General features: G+C 42.0%; 1 protein-coding gene across 1 annotated transcript in view; it reads left to right on the forward strand.

Moving 5' to 3' along the window:
* The first annotated feature begins 4,121 nt into the window (after positions 1-4,121).
* LOC131988322 (protein jagged-2-like) overlaps positions 4,122-18,825 on the forward strand; it is a 59,238-nt gene continuing 44,534 nt past the window's right edge. The window contains exons 1-2 of the mRNA XM_059353440.1: positions 4,122-4,395; positions 5,447-5,770. Coding sequence (XP_059209423.1) covers positions 4,327-4,395; positions 5,447-5,770 — 393 coding nt within the window. The 5' untranslated portion in view covers positions 4,122-4,326. The remainder of the gene's footprint in view (positions 4,396-5,446; positions 5,771-18,825) is intronic.

An 18,825-nucleotide genomic window follows, 5' to 3' on the forward strand; every position in this document is an offset into this window, starting at 1 on the left:
ATGCAAATTGTGATTAATGTAAACATATTTGGACATACAGCTCTATTTTCCATCACTATAGGAATGTCAGTCCTCAACTGTGGTTCAGATTGAAACATCTCAGCATCATCCGGATGTATTGGCACCAAATTTTGGACACACATTCATGGTTCCCAGAGGAGGAATCCTGCTGATTTTGGTGATCCCCTGACCTTTCCTTTAGTGCCAACATGAGGTTTACATTTGTGGTTTTGAGTTAAATGTTTTAACAACTGTTTAATGAATGATCATGAAATTTGGTGCAGATATTCATGGTCCCCTCAGGATGAACTGTAATAACTTTGGCGATCATCTCACTTTTCATCGTGAGATCATCAAGTTTAAAAGGTCCTGTTGTCCGATACTTTTTGACTAAAACAAAAAACGAATGCCATTCTCATCAGCCTCAGCTCTCTAATTAGTTCGGGACATTTTCTGGTCAGCAGATTCAAACAGTAAGCCATCAGGCTAACCCAAGACACTTTTAATTTCCTGTGAAACTGGGTCTCTATTGGAATCCAACTGTTTTAAATAGAAGTCAACCCCAGATATTGTCCTCCAGAAAGATAGAAGATACAACAGAGCCACCTTTCAAGCCTGCAGGTGTTCAGTGGTTGATAGTAAACACAGAATTTTGGTGGACTTTTCCTGTTTCAGGAAAGATTGTCATCAGAGCTGGTTGTTGGTTTGAGAAGAGAAGCAAAACAATTTCTCAGGCTTTAAACCACTTTAAACACTTTTTATCATAGAAAGACACTGTAAAAAAACAAAAAAAAACAGGTGTTGTCGTGAGAAAGTGTAACCAAAACAAAGCTTGAAATTGTTATTTTAAATAAAAATTCACTTTATTCTACAAGACTGAATAAAACATTTCCAAAATGAAAGCGTTTTCACTAACTAGATCCTGTTAAAAACAGTTTACACAGAGCAAAGAGGAGAGGACAGGAAAGGCTGAAAACATGACAATACTTCAATATGTACAATATGTGGAGACACAATTTATTTTTTCCCAATATCCGTGGCACTTAGAAAAGTCTTGCCTATTTAAATTCCATTTCATTCCAATTTGAAAAATAAGATATATCAGCCAAATTCAACTTGCTCTTTTCTTTATTTGCTGATTTCTGTCATTCTAACTGTGTTATTCTGCACAAAGACATGATTGAGATGTTCCTACTTCTAGCCATGATTGTGCTGATTCCATAGAGCTGCAGGACTTAAAGATTTATAGCAATTTTATATGTTGTAGTGAAATAAAAGGACACTGAGGAAAATGTAAAAAGAGCAAAAAATGATCTGAAACGACTTGTTGGGGTTTAAGTTAACCCTATAAAGCCTGAACCACTAAATAATTGCCAGAAAATTCTTCTTTTTTTTAAACTGGAGTGTTTCTTGAACCTGCTGACAGGTAATTTAAAAAAATAATCCAAAAACAATAGGGATATATGATTCTAATTTGTATCATATTTGATACATCAGTTCTTTTTGTGCAATTTGTTGCTCACAGTTTGTTTTTCTTGAACTAACAAAAACATATAAAACCCAACATTTTTAACCTTTTAAGACTTTACTGTCTTTTAACATTTTCCTCAAACATGCAAAATATGTTTTTCCATATAACACAACATCTTACATCTGCTGATATGAAGTTTTCACGCAGCAATGACTGATCCATCAGTGGAACCTGCATATCAATTTTGCTCTATCTTGTATTTTTGTACAATCTGTTGCTCTTTTTTTTTTTCTTCAACACATGTATATACATCAGGTTTTTCAGGAAAAAAATATCACACTGATGTATAGGTCTCAAAAACTTGTGTATCAAATATGATACACTTGGCTTTATAGGGTTAAAGGGGTTAAAGTTGCTTCAATACCCCCAAGAAACATTTTTGCCACTTTGTGTGAAGCCATAGAACTTTATTTGTTGGTACTGAACTGTAATCTATGTTCAGCAGAAATGTGCAACATTGACATGATTCGGCAGGAAAGATATAAAGACTTGTCAGGGATGTGACATTGTTCTACGGGTTGGGTGGTTTGCCACAGCACCCCACTGTGTGTGGGCGTACAGAGCACCATTGTTCTCCACAGTTTACAGGTGTTATTTTGAATATATGTCCAAATGTCTGTCAATTGCAGAGAAGCTGCCATAATTTATATTTCCCCAATGTGGTACCAATTCCAAAAATCTAACTTCATAAACAAGTTAAAGAGTCCAGGCTGGTCGCCCTCACGTCAACACTGATTAAAACTGGTTCCTCTGCTCATCTGCCAGGCAGATGAAGGTGCTGAGCCCGATGCCAAGTCTTTCTCAAACCCTCAGAGCCTGCAGACTTTAGTTTGCAGATATTTTCTCTGTTTCTAATAACTCCAAGCTTTTATCTTTTAATTAAAAGTAATGCATGCCATGTTTGTCTTTCACATTGTGCCTGGAGGAGAGCAGAGATGGTCTTCTCATGCCACTGCCACCCGTCGTCATTAAAGCTCAGAACACCTTGAGAGGATTTGGCACAAACGTCCACTTGGACTCAAGGATGAACTGATTGGGTTTTGGTGGTATATTTTTGACCAAAACTCAAGAATTCATACGGTAAGTGTGTCGAAACTTGTCAAAAATGTCAAAGGTAAACTTCACCATGACATCATAGTGTCCTGCAAAAAATGTACCTGTGTTTAAATGTATTATTTTATCAATTTGGCGCCATAACTCAGGAACAGAAGGGTCAGATAGTCAGGTGCTGAATTGGTGATAATGATCTCTGGTGTTCACCTTAAAACGTAAATTCCTTCACTACACAGTTTGTTCTGAGTCTGGACACACGTGGAGCTTAGCTGTCACTTTACTGGTTGGTTGAGACAAACAACCACAAGGTGTTCATTCCAGTTTCTGAAGCTAAATATACCTGTGGAGCCGCCTCCGGGTTTCTGTTGTTTGCTCTTCATTCTGTATTCAGACAGCAGCTCAGGCACTAAAGAGGTCAATTTTGTGTCATTTTTGTTGTGTTCTTCCCAATTTTTTAAGGGGCTCAAGGACAGTTTTTATGGAAGTAAACATATCTTAAAACCAATGTGCTGATCAATGATTTTAGATATAAAAAATAGGAATTTAAATCAGTTTTCCTGTAAATTCGGTTCATATCAAAAACAGATTTAGAGTATTTTATCTTCTCCTTGTATCTGCTGCTTTGATAAGAACGTTAAGTCTACCTGATAGATCCATAGAAATTGTCCCAGCTGCTTGTAAATGTTATCAACCATGTCTATGGAGACACAGACCTAAATAATATTAATAGAATTTGAATTCCATTTGGGTGTTTCAGGATGTGGCCCTTGCTGTTTTGCATGCTTAACAAGTAAATATCTGCAGGTACTTTTCCTCCTCTTTTAACTTTTTTTATGTCTTTAAAGGCCTTATAGATGGTATTTAGATGTTTGTTTTATTGTCTTACTTGAAGTCCTCAAGTTGAAAAATGCTGTCTCTTAAGTTTTAAGACAGACAGATAGATAGATAGATAGATAGATAGATAGATAGATATGTGTGCAGCACTTCCCTGAGCAGCCGGTAGAGGGCGCTAACAGCCACGTTTCCTCCTCCTGCAGCTCAGTGAGGAGCAGCTCCTCTGAACACAGCATGCGCTGCACTCTGCATGTTTTTACTCCTTATTTATGGCTCAGATTTACAGCCTGAAGTGAGTTTGTGTTTTATTGTCTTAATAGAATCCTAATAGAATCGAAACCTGCAACATAAACATATTCTGACTTTGGATTTATGAGGGAAAACTTTTATTCCGATGCAGAGAGACTCACTTGATCAATAAAATGCTATTTTATGGCGTCAGTATAATAAAAATAAAAATACAAGCTCCCGTGTGAGAAAACTTCCATAATAAATCCATCAGCGGTCCTCCCCTTACTCCTTCTCCCGCCCCTCTTTTTTGATTGGCTCCCGGCTGAGAAGCGTTCCACCCAGGCGGCCTGTGATTGGTCCCCCGGCTGTCCATCACCGGGGGAGCGCCCGGCTCTGGCTTTTGGCAACAGAGACGCACCGCTGTTCTCCTTCGGTGCTGTTTAGTGCGTCGAGCAGCGGAGGGAAGTGGAGTTCGCGCGTCTTGTTGTGCGTCCGTGGACCAAACAGCAGCAGCAGCGGTGCGCTTTTTCCTCCTCCAGAGCCGCGGGCATCCCGGAGCAGTCACGGGCACCAGGAGGAGGAGGATAGCGCTCTCTTCTTCGTTATCATTTTGACTGACTGAGACATAGATATTTTTTCATTTCCCTAATGGTAACCAACACCGAGCAGCCGGAGACATGTGGAATAATCTGGGGAAACTACACCGCTTCTCACTAGTGTGTCTCCTCCTGACGCTGCGGGCTGAGGTGAGAACTTTATCCTACTCATCCCAGAGGGAGCTGATGTTACTGATGGTGCTTTTTAACTACGACTGGAAGTTTTGGAGGAGGTTAAATTCCAGCCTTAATTGAATTGCCTGCTCGACAGTTGAATCATGTGATCTCGGGATTTCTAAATTTGCGCTTCCTCCAAGTAGATAGATTCACAGATAGATTCTTTATTGTCCATTTTTAGAGACATTTCTTGCCACAGAGACAAATTTAGTCAATAAAATCTGGTGTTCCTTTCAGTTCAGATAGTACAGTCACCAGCTGCTACTCAGCCATGTTAACCTAAAAGTGATGACATGTTTGGTTGAAGTTTATAAAGTTTCATCACCAAAGGAACGAAGCCAACATTTCGTGCGTAATTAGTGTTTTACGCAAATCTCAAAAACGACGCAATTTTTTTTTTGAGTGAAATAGCTTCACATGTTTCAGCTTCACCTGTGTGGAACATTTGTAACCGCAGAAGTCAGATCGCGACCAAATCTGAAACCTTGAAACCTTTTTCGCTCTTTGATGGATTCTGTCACTTCTTTATGAGAACAGTCCAGTTCTGCCTCAGCTCTCGTTAAGGTGGATCTTTTGTAGTGTTCGGCTGCATCCTGATATGCATAGTGAGCTAAATTAGAGTGCTGGGTCTTGTTAACCAGCCCTGAAGTTCATCTATGCCAAACTGTACAGTAGTGTGGGCTGCAGAGTGACTGCTCACTTTGAAAAAAAAAAACAGTCGGAGTCCTATTTTTCCTCTTAAATCAGCTCATTGTGAGATAATTGCTCTTGTTTCTAACAGAAATGTACAAATTTAAGACAGTTTGACGATTAAAGTGGCACTTTATCGCACAGGTTATTATTTATTTCATATGACACATCACCCTTAAAGACACAGATAAGCTGCACTAGACTCTTAATATATAGAAATGTGTCATTAAAATGCCATTTGGAAGACAATCTGAACACTAAATGGCCATTTATAAGATTTTTTTTTTTTAAATAAAGCTTTTCAGCGCTCCTCACTCTCGCCTCTTCTTCTCAGGTGTCTCAGTCCACGGGTTACTTCGAGCTGCAGTTGATTTCGGTGGAAAACCCCAAAGGTCAGCTCCTGAACGGCGACTGCTGCGACGCGGAGAAGAGCGCGGCGGAGGGCCACTGTGGCGCGGACGAGTGCGACACCTACTTCAGAGTGTGTTTAAAGGAATACCAAACGGAGGTCAACACCAATGGACCGTGCACCTACGGCTCGGAAACTACTAAGGTTATCGGTGGGAATACTTTTCAGTTCAAGGGCGGCCAGAAAACCGGACAAAACCGGAACAATGACGCCGGGAAGATCATCATCCCCTTCCAGTTCGCGTGGCCGGTAAGTGGATCTTGTGTCATGCTGCGCAGGTCACCGTTTTATGTGAAATGTCAAAATGTTATAAGTTAATGTTGGTAAACGTTGGATTTCGGGGGGAAAGATTGCGTAAAAGTTCCAAAAGATTCACCTGGGTGCATCATCAGAACCAAAAGCTGATACGTTTTTGATAATTTCATGTTAATAATCTGCCAGGCTGTGCCCAGAAATGTGGAATTATCAAAGGGAGTTTGGATGTTTTGCTGGTGACTCATGGCGCAGCCTGAAATCTCTCTCCCAGCTCGCTCAGAGTGTAATTTGGCACATTTCGGCAGTTTTTACGTAATAAGTGTGCCATTTCTGTCTGAGTCTCTGCGTGCCGCTCATTCTTTCCCTCCGCGTGGCAACTTTTGGCGTCTCTGCATGATAAGACATCTCGTGAGGGAGATCAAATTCCTCTCTCTGGGCTTTTTTTTTTGCTGAATATCTGCGTGTTTCTGATCAATCGAAAGCCCTGAGCGCGCATGACGCATGGCTTTTACGCACGGCGGCGGTACAGTTGTGCCTCGGTTTGATGAGTTACCAAACAAGCTGCTGTTTGTGTGGCTTCAGTTACAGTGAGAGGAGGGGAGAGGAGGGGGAGGGGGGTGGGGGGGTGCCAGTGTTTGAAGGGCAAATCAACGGATTTCCAAGCGAGTGTTGATTAAGAAGTGGCAGGTAACTTATTATCTTATCTAAACAGAGAAGTGGAGCCAATCAAAACCTGCTCCTGCGCCTTATTTGGAGAGCCAGCGTGGGAAACAGGAACAGTGTTGACAATCAGAGCTTTATGAAAGCTGCTGTAACACTCAGAGAGATCCGTATCAGCCAGGGTTAATGGGGAGAGTGAAACGTCACAGGTTTGATTCCCACAACAGCTGAGTGAGCTGTCAGAATAAGAGTCCTCAGTGAGTCAAACTGGAAAAGAGAAAGATCAGTGTCCATATATACCAGCAATAATCATAACAAAAGTAGTTTAAGTTTATTTTTAGGTAATTCCTTATTTATGACAGATAGTTAAACTGCAAGAATTTCTATCTCACCAAGTAATTTTTAGGTTTTATCAAGTTGTAAAAGTTGTTTTTTCTTACTTTTTAACATTTTCCAGGAGCCTTTTTAAAGCATTTTCTCCAATACATCACTTTTACTTTTTGCAGTGCACCAATGTGTCTAAATGTGTTTCCAGATACGGGCATTTATTTTTGGGAAAATCTTTAGGTTACAATAAGAAAAAAAACATACATTTAGACTCAAAATAAAAATGACTCGATTTGAAGAAAAAATACAAAGATTCTTGGCAGCAGCTCCTCCAACTTCAGGATTTGTTCTTGTTCTCTGCTTCAGATGAAGGTGATTTGAGTATTTTGGTTTCATTAAATGGTTGTTCGGATGAAATACGCAGTTTGAAGATTTGCCTTTGCATGTGTGATGCACATTCTTCTTTAAGTTTTCACATTTTACACAACAAAACTACAATATATGAAACAATCAGTGAATGCAACCCTATTTTTGCATACCTGGAACAACAAAACACTCAATTGCTTTGAAGAAAATCTAGTGTTTGACATCAGTGAACATATGGATTTAAAATGCTCCAGGCGTGCAATCATTCAACTCTGATGCTCATTTCAGACATTCTTGCTGTGAAGCAGCAGAAAGGCCGTCTGTGTGTTCATGTCAGAATGTACATATCGTACATATCGGGTGCTTTGTGTGCTCGGCCGGCTACGTGACCTCTCCATTCATCACTCCTCATGGTCAGCTGTCAGCGGAGGGGAAGATGGAAGTAGTAAGTTGGGGCCCTGCGGGCGGATACGGTTACCACTAAGTTGTGTGTGACACAGGCGGTGGGTATCAGTGTCACCAACTACTCAAACAAGTGAAGATCCTCGGTCAATCTGGGCCGGGGGATGCCTATACCTCGCCGCCTCTCAGGTTCACGCTCTATCCGTTATTGGGTCATTGTCTCACTCGGCGTGTGTGGGGTCAGTATTTTCCACTATCCGCCCGGGAGGGGTGGAGGAGTGTGTGTGTGTGTGTGTGTGTGAGAGGGGGCACAAAGGAAGCAGGGTATCAGTGTTCAGCAGCTTCTTCTGATGAGGCTGTCAAGGTCGACGCCGTTAGAGCATTTTTAAAAAATGTCTTCACGCCTCATATTTTCTAATCTGACTCATCGTCTCTGAGGTTTTCACTGCTTGTTTGAATTAGTTGCTTAATATCTGGTGTGAACATCTTCGTGCATTAAACATTAGAAGAGTTCATGCATGATACCTGCTGCAGGCTGCAACTTGTCATCTGTCGTCATTTTCATATTCTTTCAGTTTGTCTGACATTCCGCAGAATAGTTCCCAGAATGCAACATAATGTCTTCAGACGTCTTGTTTTGCACAATTAACAGTCTCAAATCCAAATGTATTCAATTTACAATGATAAAAAAACACAAAAAGCAGCAAATTCTCACTTTTTAGCAGCTGGAACAGGGACATATTTGAAATTTTTGGCATTTTTTCCAAATGAATGACTTTAATTTGTCACTTAAATCGACTCATCCTGTCACCATTGTTCCATCTTATGTGTGCCTGTCGATGCCTGAGGTCTCTTCTCTGAGAATGGAGCGTGTTATAAACTGTGCAGATTGCAGAACCTTCGTAGGATATCTTCTAAATCAAATCATGTGTCCTCCTCTGCTTTCTAAGTTTGTGAAAGATTCAAAAATTGCAGATGTCTCACTCTCCAACCCTCGTCCTGCCACAGACTGCAGTGTGTGCTGAGGCAGAGCGCTGACAGCCACTAACTGTGTGTGTGCGTGTGTGTGTGTGTGTGTGTGTGTGTGTGTGTGTCAAGGCAGTGGCCTGTAGCCTCTGGTGCTGCTATAGTGGACTCCTTCGGTCGGCCCCAGTATCTGGGCCACTGGTCCTGACATGAATTAGCTGCTGGAAAAAAATAAAAATAAAAAAAAGAAGGACATTGTTCTGCCCTCTCGTCTTCCGATCATTTCCCCTTCATGTTAACCCCTCGGGCTGTTTGGGTCTTTAGTGACATCTTTTTTCATGAAAGGGATGGGGGAGGGAGGGGGGGATTGACCGATGGAGCGAGGGAAGGAGGGATGATGGGGAGGAGAGAGGAAGCAGCCCCTTTTCCAAATGAAAACCCTCCACCCGGCTTCATGTGAGGATTCTGTCACGAGGGAGGTGTATTTTTAGGATGCAGAAACTTAAGATGTCTTTTTTACACTAGTGAGTGGAGCAAAAACAAGCATTTACTTCTTCTCCTCTTCCTCCACTGCTGCCCCCCTCTCACCCAAACCCTCCCCAGTCTCTCCCTCTCTCCTTATGGAGTATTTTTAGAGCTGCTGTCCTCCCCTCACCCCTCTGTGAGTAAATCAAGGATCAAGGGTGCGCACTCCTTCAGTTTCATGGCCCTTTTTCCCCCCCTATTGCCAGACTTTCCCCCCTCAGCCTGGCAGATCTGAGAGGACAGAGGTGGAACAGCTGTTGTTTAGAGACCTTCTCCTCCTCCTCCTCCTCCTCCTCCTAGAATAAATGTTTTAGTGAAATAGCATTAGGAAAACAGGCTATGATTACAGCGTTAGCGAGCAAAGATCACCTCTCTCGGAGGAGTATCGGTGAGCAATCACAAAGTGCAATGTTGGATGACAGCGAGTCGTCCTCTTCTTGGGCTGTTTGCTCGGTGGCGTCACTGCCGCTCGTTGGCTCGTTTGGCTCATTTGCCGAGTGCGTCCTTGGCGCGCTCGCCGTCTCTTCCGTCAGTTGCTCCTCGGTTTGGTGACGCTTTTATGGTTGATTAGTTTTGGGAAGAGAAGAGGGTGTGAGGCCTGGGTGGATGGAGGTGTAGGGTTGTCTGTACGTTAGGGGAGCTGATGGTGTGGTCCACGGAGGATCCTGCAAAATGTAGAAGGACTAAAATGCCATATTTTTAGGTCTGCACATGCAGAGCAGCTGTGCAACAACAGAACCAGATGCTGCAGCTAAGTGGAACCATGATATCCACTTTAATAAAGTCCACTCAGTCATTTATCTGCTCCTGCTGTTGGTGCTTCTTCACACGAGTATGAGACCTGCACACAGATGCTAGTTAGCATTAGCCACCTGCCTATATGGAAGGGACAGACAGACTGGTGCAAATCAAAGTTTTTTCATCTGAGGCTGCAGCAGGTGGGCTCACACTGTAACTCTTCCCCTAACAGTCTATGGGACTGTCTTCACTCTTTTTTTTTTTTTTGCATCTTTCTTTGCAACAACTCAAGTTTGCAACGACTTTATGAGCACTGTCAGACAGAAAGTTAGTGAGCTGCTTTATAGAGCGAAGAGACTGAAGAACATGACTCTGGAACATCAAACTCCAAAATCCTTGTCTCATGAAGCGAACAGGGGACTGTGGAACATGCTTCTCTTTGTAAAATAACAAATGTCAGACCACAGAACGTCCCCTCTGCACCTCCTCTCTGCTCCGTGTGTCTTTAATAAGCCTAAAAGCCTGCAGCGGGCCACAGCGGGGCTCCGTTACGTGGTGTGTGCCGGGCCAGGCGAGGCGGTTGAAAGCTCTCTGCTCGGTTAACTGCGGTCAGAACGAGCCTGCTCATCTTTCCCACGCTGTCGCTGCTTACATGTCAGCTGACCTGCTGCTGAGGCGTAGAAATGTGTGATTAGCTGCTCGCTCTGTGCGGCTGATCGATTGCTGATGCTGCCGCTGGATTTGGTTTTATGTGTGACTGATGTGTGTGATGCTATATAAAGGGGCAGCTTTGTGTGGGGCACAAATGTGTTCTCACAGTTATATTATGTTTGTTTGTGTGTGTGTGTATGGAAACTGTATGCATCATTAGGGGTGGGCGATATGGCCCTAAAAGAATATCACGATATTTCAGGCTATTTTTGCGGTAACGATATTCTTGACGATATTAGGAAATACTTAAAAAGATATAGAAATTATGATTTTTTTTAGTCTGTATAAATAATTAAACATCTAAAATGTAGTTTGAAGTGCAAATCTCAACAGTTGCCAAATACAAAAGAATTTACTCTTGATTATGAGCAAATAATAAAAATAATCATTTAGGGGTTCCGGGGGCATATTTTAATGAAATTTTGTAAAGGAGAATAAAGGTTCTTGTATGTTTTATTTAAGGCATCTTATTTTGACAGTCTTCTTGTGAATTCTGTGGTGGATTCTCTTAACACACTGTGCTTTTATTTTGAAAGCTGCATGTGTTTAGCGACAGGGAGTAAGTAGCTTTTTGTGATTAAAACAACAACAACTACAGGTCCACTTACTATTTTTTTTCTGATCTTAACTGGTAATCCAACACAGAGGAGATGCCTGGAGTGCTATAGAAGAAAAATTGCAATATCTCCCATGTGATTAGGTTGAAAATGAAGGAAAAAGTGACTTAGTTGAGCTTGAGTTGAGGTTGTTTTGTCAAATTTGTGGACTAACTTTGAGCCGCAGTGTTTCCTTATGAAAACATCCCAGGAAATCATGAGTGATGGTGTCTTTAAATACATATAAGAAGAAAGGAACTTGCATTGTGTGTGGTGGAGCGTCATCAGCACAGAATGAATCACATTTACTGCTAATGTAGCGTGAAGCGTTGGTATTGTTGCTGTGGTTACCTGCAGTATATGCTACACTGAGCACTGATTTAGCTCGCACTATGTTTGAGATGTCCTTATATACAGTTTCAATGGACACCTGCCAGCCAATCAGGAGCCAGTATTTTCTCCGTAGCCATGTTATATTGTTGAATCATGGCCAGGCTCGCTGTGCTTATGTCCACAGTACTGTATGTACAGATCAGTTTCATGCATGTGCATGTATAGGAACTTTTGTATACGTGTCTTTGTGACCTTATTTACACCTGCCATCAACCCGCTGAACCCCGAGCAGTTACAGTCCGTTTCTTTTTACTTCTGCTACGTTTTACTTACTGAGGCTTCGATTTTTCCTGCAGTAAATGAAAATATACAAGTGCAGCTTGTCTAGCACAATCATGGATACAAGCAGAGAGAAAAGAAAGATGTCTTTTGTGCAGAATAATACAGCAGAACTGTAATCTATATATCCAACATTTTTAGCACCCGTAAGTGTTACCTAAACTGAATAAAATGGGACTCCACAGGATATACATGTAAAAAAAAAATATTTTTTCCAGGCTCTCCTCTCCCCTCCTGTCCTCTCCTCTCTGTTCTGTGCAAACAGCCTGCAGTTCAGTCCAAGTTTCACCAAATTTTATGTCACGTGACCGTTGGTCTCAGCTGAGTCACTCATGGTTTCATATTTTTTGCAGAATTTAATGTTTTTAACAGAATCTGGTTAGTGCGAACGCTTTATTTTGTGCATCATTTTAAATGAGAAATATAGAATAAAAAAAAAGTTTGGGTCGTCGGAAATTCGAAAATCTGACAATAATTTCAGTTTTTACGTGTCCTGGTGAAGATAAATGGTGCTTTTCCTTCGAACCTGGCAGCGTTGTTCGTCCTGTTGTCCCGAACAGCTTCTCTGGTGCTCTTCAGAATATGTCCAACCTCTACAGACGTCTCTTCCACCTGCTGATCCGATCACGGTGCGGCTCAGATATGGTTTCGCTGATCCGATAGAGTTCTACTCGCAATGCGTTCTGCGTGCATTTACACCTTGTATTAACACGCTTTCTCTTTCTCCTTGAGCAGATCAGATATCTCCTTACAGATTACATGTTCATATCGGGTGTAAATGGGCTTTATGTGTGTGTGTAGTCTTGATGTATGTGCGTGTGTGTTGTAATGATATGCATGCGTTGTGAGCTCTGAAGGAGCAGTGGTGATTAAAGCATGAGACACACACGCAGCTTAATTTCCCACTTGACTCGCAGTAGTTGTTCACAGGGCTAATGCAGCTCAGCTGGACCTCACTGAGAGGGGAATAAAGTAGAGAGAGCTGGATGCTGCAGATGACCAAACCCTCTATTGTTGCTCAGTTTGTTTATCTCCTGATAATCTCATGTATCTCTTGTTTATCTTGTCCATCATCCCTCTTTCTCTCTCTCTCTCTCTCTGGGAGCACCTACCATGAGAAAAGCCTGCAGCTACATATTTTGTGCGTTAGAAATCATTTGGCTCCGGCATTCCATTTTTGTTAGCTTGTTTTGCTAGCTTTGAGGGTGTGATCACACCGACAGTTTGCTTTCTTTGGTCCGACACAGAGTGGGGAAAGATCTCTGTGTTGTATTTTTGTTCCCGGCTCATTCAGACTCACATTGTGAACCGTGTTACCAACCAAGTTGTGGATTCTCATCATGCATGAGGTTGATTTTTATCGGTCGTTTCACAGTCCTTTCTGCGTACCCAACTGGCATTCTTTGTGTGAAAGGGTTTTTTTTCTGCAGCATGACAGATTTCTGGGTAATTTTTCTTCTCTGGTGTTTATCGCAGTAAAGAGCTCATGAAGTAGTAGCTGGAAATGAACAAATTCCTAACACGACTATCATTCTTTTTATGGACACATAAACCAAATTAAAGGAGTAAACGCTCCAGAGTTTAAGTAAACTGCTGCAAACACGCTCGCTATGAACACCCTGACTCATCGCTTGGCTCTCCAGAGGTTTTCTGAAGAACTCAAACAGAGAAAGAATTATTACTGCAGCGTTCTTCTTCTTCTTCTTCTTCTTCTTCTTCTTCTTCTTCTTCTGTCTGTGCTGCAACATGGCTGTGGTGCAGCCTGTCCTCAGTGTCCTCTCTCCGGAGGGGTAGGGTGAAGGTTCAGCAGGGTTTCTCAACACATCTGGGGCCAAAATCTCTGTCAGTAACTTCACTTACCCAACCTCCCACTTCATGGAGAAACCCCTGTAACACTCTCACACACTTCAGAATACACAATGAGTCTAAAATTACATCTATTCACTAGATGTGTTTAAAGGAATATAGTGAAAGTTGTGGTGTGATCAATTTTGGATAATAATTCTGGTTTGATGGCTTTAATAAAAATGTTCTAAAGCTCCAAAAGAAGCAAGACTTTCACCGTGATCCTCTATTGGCTGGCAGGTTTTGGAGCTCCACGACAATACTTGAGATCAGATGCAAGTTGGTGTTTGTTCAGCACTCGCTCCTGTGAGCAACAATCTCCATGCATGAACTGCTCAGAGACACGAGCTGAGCTGTCAGATTCTAGATATCTTGCATGCTAAATATCTGGATCTTTCAGGGATCTGCAGCCAATGAGACACAGGCTGAGATGAGGAATTTTGAGCGCTGTTCTCTCGAATGAGAAGGTAGAAGATTGTACGCAATGTTTCTGTAGTAATTAGTTATTTATTCGGAGCGCTGCATGGTCACATTTTGACCAGTGATATTCTCTAGCAAGCTTAAACCTCAGACTGTATAAAGCTTGAACCTGGGCCGTCCCGGTGGCTCACTGGTAGAGTGTGTACCACTCAGGCTGAGTCCTTGTGGCAGCGGTCCTTTGCTGCATGTCTCCCCCTCTCTCTCTGCTTTCTGCTCCGTCTCTATCACTATAAATAAAGTATGAAAATGTCTTAAAAAATATCTAAAAAAAGAAGCTTGAACCTGGCTGACCTGCAGGTCGACCCGTGTCCCTGCAGTAGACTTCTCCTGGTGGAAAATCTTTTAGTGTTCTACCTCCTTTCACCAGAACAGATTCAAGACTTTGAAAGTCAGGTAGTCTGAGCTCGGCACAAACCGACCATGAGCTGATATTCTTTGTCCATGAGTCTGTGTCTCCTTTTCTTAAATGAAGCCTACGTGCTCTCCTCCCACTGGACAGTTTATCGTTAGCCTCATAGCATATTTGCCTAAGTCATATTTGAACGTTTTGGGGAAACAAGAAAATACACAATTTTTAGTAAGCCCATTGGTATTCTTAATTGATATTGTAACAGTAAGTTCAAATTGAAGTGTGAACAAGTTTGCATAAAAAATTAAACACATCGATTTCATAACAGATAAAAGTGACTTAGGCAGAATATGCCCTGACTAAGGCAATTTTTCTCTTACATATAAATAATGTAGTTTGGTTTGTACGTAGCCGCAAAAATGCCTAAGTCAAAGAGATGACTAAGGCAGAAAGTGATTTTGGACTCTAACAAGTGTTCTGATAGGCTGAGAACATAGGCAATAAGGCAGAAAGATGCAGCAGTGGTTGGAGAGTAAAGTTAGGCAGATATCACAATCTGGCCAAAAAATGACTTAGGCAATTATGCTACGAGGCTAACGTTTTGTTAAAACAACAATCAGAGTTTACGTCTCTCTCCTTCCACCTCGTCTCGACATGAAAGAGTTTAATCTGCCGTTGGGTGCAGGAGAGCCGTTTCTCCGTCCCCTCTGTGCTCAGGTGGATCAATGATGAAGGAGCCGGTCGGGGTTTTCCCACGGCGTGAATATCACTTTCCCGGCGGCGCTGTGGAAACGAGGGCTGCCTTAACCTCTTTGTCACCGCGCCTTTCAGCGGGAACAATGACTTTATACCTCGGCCTTTGTGCCCAGATATTGAGTTATCGAGGCGAGCGGAGGGAGGGAGAAACGGAGAGCTCCAAGAGAGAGATGGAAACAGAGAGAAACGGAGATAGAGGAGGGCAGCTGCGCCGGGCAGAATGTCAGGAGTGGATTTGAGAGCGTTTACATAAGGCCTCTCTTGTGCTGCTCTCTGGAGTGCAACATGCTGGATCTGGTATTCACGCCTGCTTCAGGTGTGGCTTCTCGCTTCACACGGAGCTCTGGAGCTGCATCCAGTTGTTACCAGACGAGCTGAATACTCATATTTAGGATCCATCTCAGCAGTAGTCCTGTATCTCCTACTGTGTCCCATCCACCTGATTTACTTTCTCCACTTGTCACAAACTAGAAACAGAATACAGAGGGACATGTAATAATGTTTCAGGCATCACATGTGAGTCCCACTTCTGCTCTCTTGCCTGAGCCCAATATGTCATCTTCCAATCATCCTGTGAGACTGAAAAGTCCTGAAGGGATTTACTTAATTTGATATAATATGAGAAAAGCTTCACAAAATAATAGAATTCGTACTTAATAAATCTGTCAAACAATTCATTTATCAGGCAATTTTGCAATAGTTCAGACATCCAGGACGCCTGGATTATTAGTGCTTTTTAAAAAATATATTGCTTGAGTTAATAGACATTTACATTAGTTTACATATCAGCTTCTTCGTACTTGTAGCATTCATGCAAAATGTAGATATTCTATAGTAACTACAATTGTAGTTTTTAGACTGAGTATACACCAGTAACATTCTCAGTTGATTTTCAGAGAACACGTTTGCTCTGAGAGTATAATCAAAGTATTCCTAAGGTGATTTATTGTTTTCCTCTTTTGTTTTGGTGCTGAGGTTCCCTCTCTGATTGCCCTCACCACCCTAGTTAGGATGAGCAGTTCCCTCTCATGCAGGCATCACTTTCTGCCACTTTACGTCATGTTTTTAGTATCCTGTTTGTCAACAGGATTAGAGCAAAAACTACTGGCACAATTTTACAGAAATTTGGTGGTAAGGTGTGGCATGGATCAAGGAAGAACCCATAACATTTTGGAGCAGATCTGAATAAAGGAACATTTACACAAAGAGATCCTGCGTGGCCTTGGTGGAGCTCTGTGCTGCTGGAGTCTCTTTGTGCAGCAGGTTTCTGGCATCACTGTCAGAAAGCACATTTACTGAAGAGGCACCGTGCTCCACACTTACACATCACTTCAGTCATGAAATGCCAGAAACTCAACCAGGTTGTTGAAAACCTACAAATTTCCCTCAGTGAGTCCCTGCAGACATTTTACTGTCATGGTTGGTCTGAATTTGTCTCTCTCTCTCTCTCTCTCTCTCTCTCTCTCTCTCTCTCTCTCTCTCTCTCTCTGCTCCTTTCTTCCACTTCACTCTGTTTACAGCCTGTCATTGCTTCAGTAGTTCCAGCCAAGCATTTGAACTGGTCACAGACAGACACATTCCCAGTTTTACACAAGCTTTTTTTTTTTTTTAGAATTTAGAACTAATGCTCTAAATGGATGATGTTTTGTTGAATATGCACTCTTTAATGATATTAATGGTTCAGATTCACTCATAACTTTGGTATCTTTGGATTTTTTGCCGCCAAGGAGACAATGCATTCAGAAGCTGCTGCGTTTTGTATAACGAGTTGGGAGATGAGTGATTGTGGTTGTGATAGCAGGTAAAGTAATAAAGAATAAACAGCAGGTCTGCTCCTGCCCTGTGGTTGCACTATGCTGTATGTACAAAGTGGCTGAGGAGTGTATAGGTTGAGTCGGTGCAGCCAGATTCCCAGCGGCAGCTTCTGATTACAGACGATCTGACGAGGAGGTAATAAAAAACTGAGCAGTGTTGCACTCAGATTTTATCTCTGCGACTCACTGAGATCACTGGGTTTATTTTGGCACCTTAATTAGAGAAGGAACAAACAGAAATGGTGGAAATATGCAGCAAATAATGCTCCATTAATGAGCCAGAAAACAAAAGCACATCATGTTTGATTTACGGTTTAAAAAAAGAAGACTCCTTTAGTTCTAAGATAAAGTATATCAGAGGTCTAACCAATGGATTTAAGGCGGTATTTTCTCCCTTTACACAACATACGCGGCATTGATTTTCTATAAAAGACAAATTCTCCGAATTCCTCTCCGCGGCTGGAGGAGCCGGCGTAACCTGGAGCGACAGAAATAGCTTTTCACGCGTTTGGTGTGGGAAAAGTGAATTGGGTCATTTTCCAATTCTGCAGCTCAGTATAAAGACCTGATTAGATTAGCTTTGATTAGATCTGCTGTCTGAACGAGGCCTCCTGGGGGAGGGTTGGTGCGGTGAGGCCTCCTTAGAGAGAAGAGGTGGTGGTGGCGGCGGGCGGAGGGGCGCTGGGCTTGTTCTGTTAATAATGTGCTAAATTAACCATCCCGGCTCCTCTCTGCCGGGAGCGACATGTTTTATTCATGTCAATAGACTAACAGGTGTGACGTGACAGGTGTTGCCGCTGCCTCTGATCACAACTCCAGAAAAGTTGTTAATTGGGTCTCAGGATTTTTCTTTCTCTTTTAACCATTAACCGTTCCCTGCTGCTGTGAATTCTCAATTAAAGGAACATTCCTCTTGATTTTTAGTCCACCTTGAGGCACGAAACTCTTCTTTAAAGTCCTGATGTTTGTGACGCTGAGCACATAAGGCTGGTTCTGACACCAGAACTTCTCACTGTTGAAGTTTGAGTGTGTGCAGGGTTGATTTTGCTGCCCAATTCTTCTGTTTTTACCAGGAAAGTGCTGCCAAACGCCTGGTCAAAAGGGACATTTTCATGTGTTTTTTGGTCTAGATGCTTCACAAATACTGTGAAAGTGTTCAGTAATGTGCCTGTAGACAGAAACTGTGCATTTAAACAAGTCATCAGGACTTCTGTAAGGTTATAATGTCACAACTCTACTATATGGAGGTAAAAAAGTGCCCTTACAGTCATTCCCCAGCTGCAATGATGGTGCAGAGAAACTCAGAAACACTGACAGATCAGAGCAGAATGAGCTTTTTTCAGGAGGGGGCCTTAAAGAGACCGAGGCTGTTTTAGACAGAGGGTGAATATAGGTATGTACAGACAGATAGTGTGAGAATAATACTGTGTTTTTGGAACATTAAAGCATGTAAACATTTTCTAGTAGAAACTATGAACGTGAAAATAATGATATTTGCAAATATTTTTGATTTTTGATTCCCAAAACTGTTGAGTACGTGTTACTCTTGAACTGATCAATTGAGTAATCAGTCGATCTCCAGACTGAGACTCTGAGAGTTTGTTTCCAGGATCCTTGTGACAGAAACATTGTGATCTGTATCATGTTTGTGGTGATCCTCAGGGACGTCTTTGTGGACATCCAAAATTTACGACTGCACATGTCGACCATATGCACAGACTTACAGTATGTGTCTGCTTATGTGAACACACTTTGTACAGTGCAATACAATGCATGCTTACTTTATGATCTCCACTGATCATTTGGTCTTTACTTTCTAGTAAAAAATCAATTAATTGTTGC

Source organism: Centropristis striata, chromosome 16 (assembly GCF_030273125.1).
Source record: "Centropristis striata isolate RG_2023a ecotype Rhode Island chromosome 16, C.striata_1.0, whole genome shotgun sequence".
Lineage (NCBI taxonomy): Eukaryota > Metazoa > Chordata > Actinopteri > Perciformes > Serranidae > Centropristis > Centropristis striata.